The following is a 6,286-nucleotide window of genomic DNA, read 5'->3' as shown; positions in this document are numbered from 1 at the left end:
AGAGTTTTTAAGGTATAAAAACATTTAAGAAATCAGCGATCAGAAATCGCGACCCCAGCAGAGATAACAGTTTTTTCTTGTATTGGTGTCACTCAATACGTTTATGTTTTTGATGATTTATTTGTGCATTTAGTCACCATAGCTTGAGATTACGAGAAGCGAATTTATTGCCACTCAATTGTTAATGTTTTAACAATTAATGTTGTTAATACATTTATTTAAACTGAGACTCGTATATCGGTCATTCTTGTCATGTAAAGAGAGAAATGAAAGCAATATTGGACTATAAAGAGGACCTTTCTTAAAAAAGCGGCAGCACATATCAGGGTTTGATCAGATTGATTTCAAAATAATCAGTATATTAAGAAAACACAGCATCGATCAAGTACACCCAGTAAAGAAAATGAAAATGAAATAGAGGAAAAATAAAATGAAACAAGCAACTGTAGCTCATTTATTCATAAACTTACTGCAACGGCTTTCAGTGACTGAACCAGGATCCAGTGGATCTGGTCAAACAGCCGGTTAGTCACCTCCTTCCCTCGGGTGCTCTCCAAGTACAAGCGAAGATTACTGACGGTCCACTTTCCTCCATGAACATGGTTGTAATCATCCTGTAGGGAAAAAATTACAAAGAAGTAGTTTATGTGGGTTTTGTAATGGGCAAACTGAGTTTCTTATCTCTGCTTCTTATCTCTAAGAGTTAGATCCCATCACCACCTGCGTTCATTAAAGCAATTTTTACTGCCTGTTACGTTAACCACAAAATAAAATTGCTGTTTTTTGGTAGGAGAGGATTGTCCAACTAAAATAACCTCAAGAGAAATTGCATAAAGTAAAACAAAAACAAAAAAATCTACCTCTATTTCTACAAGCCTAAGTTGGCATGCTAATGTACATTAATAAGAAGAGAACCAGAAAGCCGTGGAACTAACATGTTTTGTTTGTTCGGGTTGCTTCAGGGTTTATACAGGAAGGAGGAACTCTAATTTTGTGCTCCTAGAAATAATTTTAATGTCATCAATAAGTTCCCATTACTCTCAAATATCTTTACCATCGACAGGCTGCAGCCATGTCCCAAATTTCTTGTTTTCCAGTCACTTACGTTAAAATTAGCATTTTCCCATTCTCTATCTTTTTCTGTGCCTCGAGCTTCTGTTCCGCACATACGGCTTTAGGATCAACCAGGAGCAGTTTCACGCAAACACATGGAACCAGTTAAATCTGATATATTTGACAATTTTTTTTTTTTATATATAAAGCACTTTAAATGTCGTGATAATCACATTTAATGAATTTTAATGCCAATTAAGGTCTTAATTTAAAAATTTATAATTTAATGAGTTTTAATTATTTATAATGATCCGCAGAAACCCTGTGCTTAGATACTGCCCCATCTAGTATTAGCAAACAACTGGAAGGAGTCTATCTGATTGAATCAAGGGACACTAATCAAAAGTATCACATCCAATAAACTTTTAAGCACAGAGGTGGGAGGATGATGATTTGGTTCAAAAGCAATCAAATTAAGGGGTGTATTTACTTTAGTTCTTTCTATAACTGCTACGTTAGATCATTTTTGTGGAACTTTAACATTATTAAGACAACGAAATACCTCTAATAGCGTCAAGCTAAAGTAACATTACTCCCATTTTGAATATATCAGAGTCTAACTTCTGCACTTCTCCTGAGTTCATTAAAGTTTCAGTCTTCTAAAATGTGTTTTTTTTCTTCCTGTGATGGAAACTCACCCCGTGTTTTTGGATGGCCACATTAGTGAGGTGCACAAACATGTTGTCCAGCTCACTGGTGCTGGGGGTGTACTTCACTGTGCAGAACCGGCAGAAGCCCAACTTGTACCTTACAGAAAAACACGAGATAAGAGACACAGCTACACGGGCTACAGCATGATTAATTTATTCTAATGCTGAACTATCATCTATTAAATGGATCGTCGTTTCCTGGTGAATATTCCATGCACAAACAGGATGCTTACATGTAGCACTTTAGAGGCCGATATGTCGTTACCAGAACATAAAGCCGCAAGTCAAATTTCTTCCCTCCTATCAGCAGAGGATTGTCGATGTACAGAGAGATGACATAAGCCTCTTTCCCGCTGGATGCTGCAACAAACCTGGAGGCAGAATGAAGCTGAGCATCAGCAGCAACATCCACAAAGAACTTCATAGTAACACTTTCCCTCGTAATTCGAGGAGAACGTGTTTTTTTGGTCTTACGTGGAGGTGCGGCTGTCTCGTGACCACTTTTTAATCTGCGACAGCTTGTTGATGAGGAAGATGCCTTTCCCCTGGGCTTTACCACAGGGCTTCATGATCCAGGTGCTGGAGGGATTCTTGCGAAACTCCTCCACAAACAAATTGTAATCCGCAGGGAGCATGAACGTCACAGGAACAAAATCTGCACGAGGAATTTATAAAAAACGCACATCAGCACTGGTCACATAAATATCAACATCTACTGTACATAAATCAACCTGCTAGGAAGCGGACCCAGATAAATGTATTTGCCGTTCTCGTCCTTCTCTGCAAGCGGACTGCCTTCCTTTTCCAACTCCTTGCGGTACCGCTTGATGTTCTTGATCATCAGGTCCTTCCGGGTCAGCTCGTAGTGGTTGGGAAAGTGATTCACTAACTGTTCATCTGAGAGCCGGTAGCCGGTGTCCACGCTGAACACATTCCTGATGGTCTGGATGCTCATCCTGCATGTTGGAACACATGAATTTGAATGTGATCTCAGGAAGTCAGGTTCAAAAATATAAACTGCTTCACAATCAAACATTTCCTCATCAAACCAATCATATCTAAATATAAATCCCCAAATCCCAGATAAAATTTATAAGCAAAACATTTATAGCTTTACTAGTAATGCGTTCATCACTTCTACATAAAGATTTTATTAATTTGTCCCTATTACTAATGCAATATGGTTTCAAATTTACCTTCCTCTGAATATAGGTTTCCACTTGTGTAGTTTTCCCTTCTTATAGCACAATGTGTAAGCAGCCTTCTACTTTCAGAGTTTCATAAACAATGAAAACAAAGGTGATCAAATCAGCTTACATGTAGTCAGAGAATGGCTGACCCATTTTTGATGCAGGCAAGTTAAGAGAAGTTAATTTCTTGTATTAATTTCCTATACTTTAGAGGTAAGTGCTCTTGATTTTCCTGTTCTGAAGGAAAGCTACTATCATTTTTTTCTGTATTTGTTATATACCTTTTATTGATAAACTTGTTAAGAAATTAAAAGTTAAACTGGGCTTCTTCTTTTCTTTTGGAGTAAAAAAGTGCCTTATCTCTGCCACATTCTTAGATTATGTTGACGTTTTTTCAAATGTGGGACTCTGTTTACCATGTTTTATTAAGGTTCATCACAAACTGTAGAGCCATGACATCACTGTGACCTGTACTCTCAGCTGGGATGGCCTTCCCTCTCTAAAAGAAGGCAGTGTCATTGGTACACTTTTATTTACAAGGCCCTTCTTGGATTACTGCCCTCTTCCATTTGTACCTTACTTACACAGAAAAGCCTGGCTTCTTATGCCCTGAGATCCAACCATTAGCTGGTCACTGTTTATTTTACCCACACAGAACTAGGGAAGGAAGCCTTTAGCTACGCAGCTTATTCTGTGTAGAATTTTTTTTACAAAGACTGTAAGTTGTGTCATGTATCTATTACAACTGTATGTTGTGTCATGATCTGCTGTGATAGCTGGCCTTAATCACTCATGCCTTTCACCTGCTTTACTCTTTCCAGCTCCTAATTATCATTCATCTCATCCACCTGCCAGTTTCCCTTATATTGGGCTCAGTTCCAGCTATCATGGTCAGATCATTAGATGTTTTCTGTTCAGTTCAAGTGTTCTAAGGTTCTGGAGGCCAGAGGAAAGAGGGTTTTGTGTTTGTTTCGTCTCCTGCTCGTCAACTGTTGCTTCCCTGCTGATTTCTCTGGGTTTTTTGCTCTTTACGCACGAAGGTTCAGTTTTAATTCCAGTAAGCCTGGCTCCAAGGTGGAGAGCAGTTTAAAGGTCCTGCTTAAGTTCTGGTTCCAGGTCCTGTCTTGGCTACCCTCTTCCACTGAGCCTGCGCGTCTGCACCTGATCCTGTCTGCTCCTGTGCGTGTCCACCTGGTCACGTTTCTGGACTCTGAACCTGCCTGGAAGCCTGGATCCTGACTGTTCTGTCTGTTCCTGCCTGTTCTGAATCCCTGTCCAGGATCGGCTTCCTGCAAGTCCTCTACGCCTGGATTGCGCCCCTTTCCAGGGAGATGGACTGGACTGTTGAACCTCAGTGTCGATTCCCCACCTCTCTCGTGCAGCATCCGAGAGTTGCAGATCCTAGCAGCTCCACTTTATTTTCTGTTTGTTTATATTTCTATATTAATAAACGTTTTGAACTTTCCTACTGACTGTCTCACCTTGAATACTGGGTCCATCTGTCCCGTGTTTTATGACAAGTTGACTGAATTTTTATCTTTAAATGCTATTAAGTTGAAAGTAAAAGTATTTGAAGCAGCCTCAATGATCTGTAATTGTTTTACTTGATATGTTTTTTTTTTATGTACCTGTCATTTATTTTAATGCATCTATGTTTCTTATGTAACTTTGCTACCTCTTAAAAGAGGTTTTTAATCTCAATGGGATTTTTTTCCCCTGGTTATATATATATATATATATATATATATATATATATATATATATATATATTTATTCATACCAACCTGATCTTTCAGATTAATTTGCTCTAAGGTTGAAGAACCTACCAGTAGAAATTCCAGTCCTCGTTTTCAGTCACTTGGACCCATTCCCTTTTTTCAAAGTTATTGATGAGCACTGATTTCTCTATGTCTGTCACCCACTTCACCTTCCCAGCCATGGTGCCTTCAAAACATGTAAACAAATATGGTCAGAGTTCATCAACATATACAAACAAATACATTATAATAGCTTTATTACATCATTTGAGGAGCAGTTTTGGGTTAAAGTCGCCAGGTACCTGCAAATCAGTAGCAGGAAACAGCCAGTCATCAGCATTTGCTCCGTTAGCAGGTTGCTGAATCCTCCCGGGATTGCTGCAGAGGCTGGGCGGCCATCATCCGGTTAGGGATGCAGTCTCATCCGACTGTCGTTACAGCTTTACAGCCAAGTTATGCATCACAGTTAGCTGAAGCTGCTATAGCTAGCATACACAGCCTCCGTTTTAGTTAGCTAACCTGGCTGCAATTATCGATTTCGACGACGTGAACCGGTGACGACAACGCCCAAGACGGTCAAACTCCAGCTAAACATGTCCTTATGATTAAAAAAAATAATAACTCACAAAGAAATAGTAGAGTACCTGAAGATTAATGTAGATGTTTAACAGGGTGTGTCTCAGAAACAGGAGATGTTGCTTACGAGAATAACCTAGCAACGGAGGACGCAGTGATGTCACTGCAGGGTGCAGTTACCTCCTTGGACCACAGGGGGTCACTATTTCACTGATTTTGTTAGAACAATTGTTCCAAATAAAATTATTCATCATTCTGACTTTATTCTCAGGATTAGAGTAAGAATTTTTAGATTGAAGTAAAAATTCCGAAAATAATCATAATTCTGATATTAAAGTGCGAATTCTGAGATCAAAGTCAGAAATCAAAAGCCTTTACTGTTTCCTTAAGTGGCCATTTCTGAGATTAAAGCCAGAATCATTAAAAATTCTGAAAATAAAGTAGTATTCTGAGATTAAAGACAGAATTCGAAGATAAAATTCAGGACTAGGCCGAATTCTAAGATTAAAGTCAGAAATCAATAGCTTTTTTTTTTGTTTCATTGAGTTTATTTTGTTGTTTGTGTTTTTTCAGTGGCTCTAATCCACTTCACTACTATATATTGTTCTTTATATAAGCCACATGTAATAATAATGTAGTGCTATATATTTGTTTTATTCTGTTTACTTTAACCATTCTTTAACTAGGACATAGTTAAACTTTGATAAAAGTCCTGTTTTTTAGGGTAGTCCTGCCAATCAGCAAAAAACTAAACAAAAATAGTTACACTGTTATATTCAATAATTGTAGTGGTGATTGTTTGCCAAGCCAAACATCCAATTAAACGTCCTTTAAGGAACTACTAAGGCACCGGGGTCAGGTTTCTACACACAGGCCAAAAAGGTTCAATGTCCAGTCTTGATGATGGTTCTGGAAGGTTTATTTTCTATTTTTTGCCAACAATTAAAGAGTTCAAACGTTTCTTTTGTCGTACCTCTCTTGCTCAGGTAAAAACCATAAG

The 6,286-nt window shown here is 38.4% G+C and overlaps 1 protein-coding gene across 1 annotated transcript; it reads right to left on the bottom strand.

Moving 5' to 3' along the window:
• Positions 1-470: 470 nt before the first annotated feature.
• LOC107105003 (probable tubulin polyglutamylase TTLL1) lies at positions 471-5,451 on the bottom strand (the record flags this gene model as incomplete). Its single annotated transcript, XM_015405120.1, has 7 exons — positions 5,013-5,451; positions 4,780-4,897; positions 2,511-2,719; positions 2,238-2,418; positions 1,997-2,134; positions 1,752-1,860; positions 471-614 (listed from the first exon to the last, which is right to left on the bottom strand). Coding segments are annotated over exons 2-7 (894 nt in total), but the record flags the coding sequence as incomplete, so codon positions are not given.
• Positions 5,452-6,286: the final 835 nt, after the last annotated feature.

The sequence above is a fragment of the Cyprinodon variegatus genome, unplaced genomic scaffold (assembly GCF_000732505.1).
Source record: "Cyprinodon variegatus isolate N-32 unplaced genomic scaffold, C_variegatus-1.0 Scaffold2003, whole genome shotgun sequence".
Taxonomy (NCBI): Eukaryota; Metazoa; Chordata; class Actinopteri; order Cyprinodontiformes; family Cyprinodontidae; genus Cyprinodon; species Cyprinodon variegatus.
The sequence above is the reverse complement of the archived record's forward strand: the minus strand, read 5'-3'. Positions and strand labels throughout refer to the sequence as shown.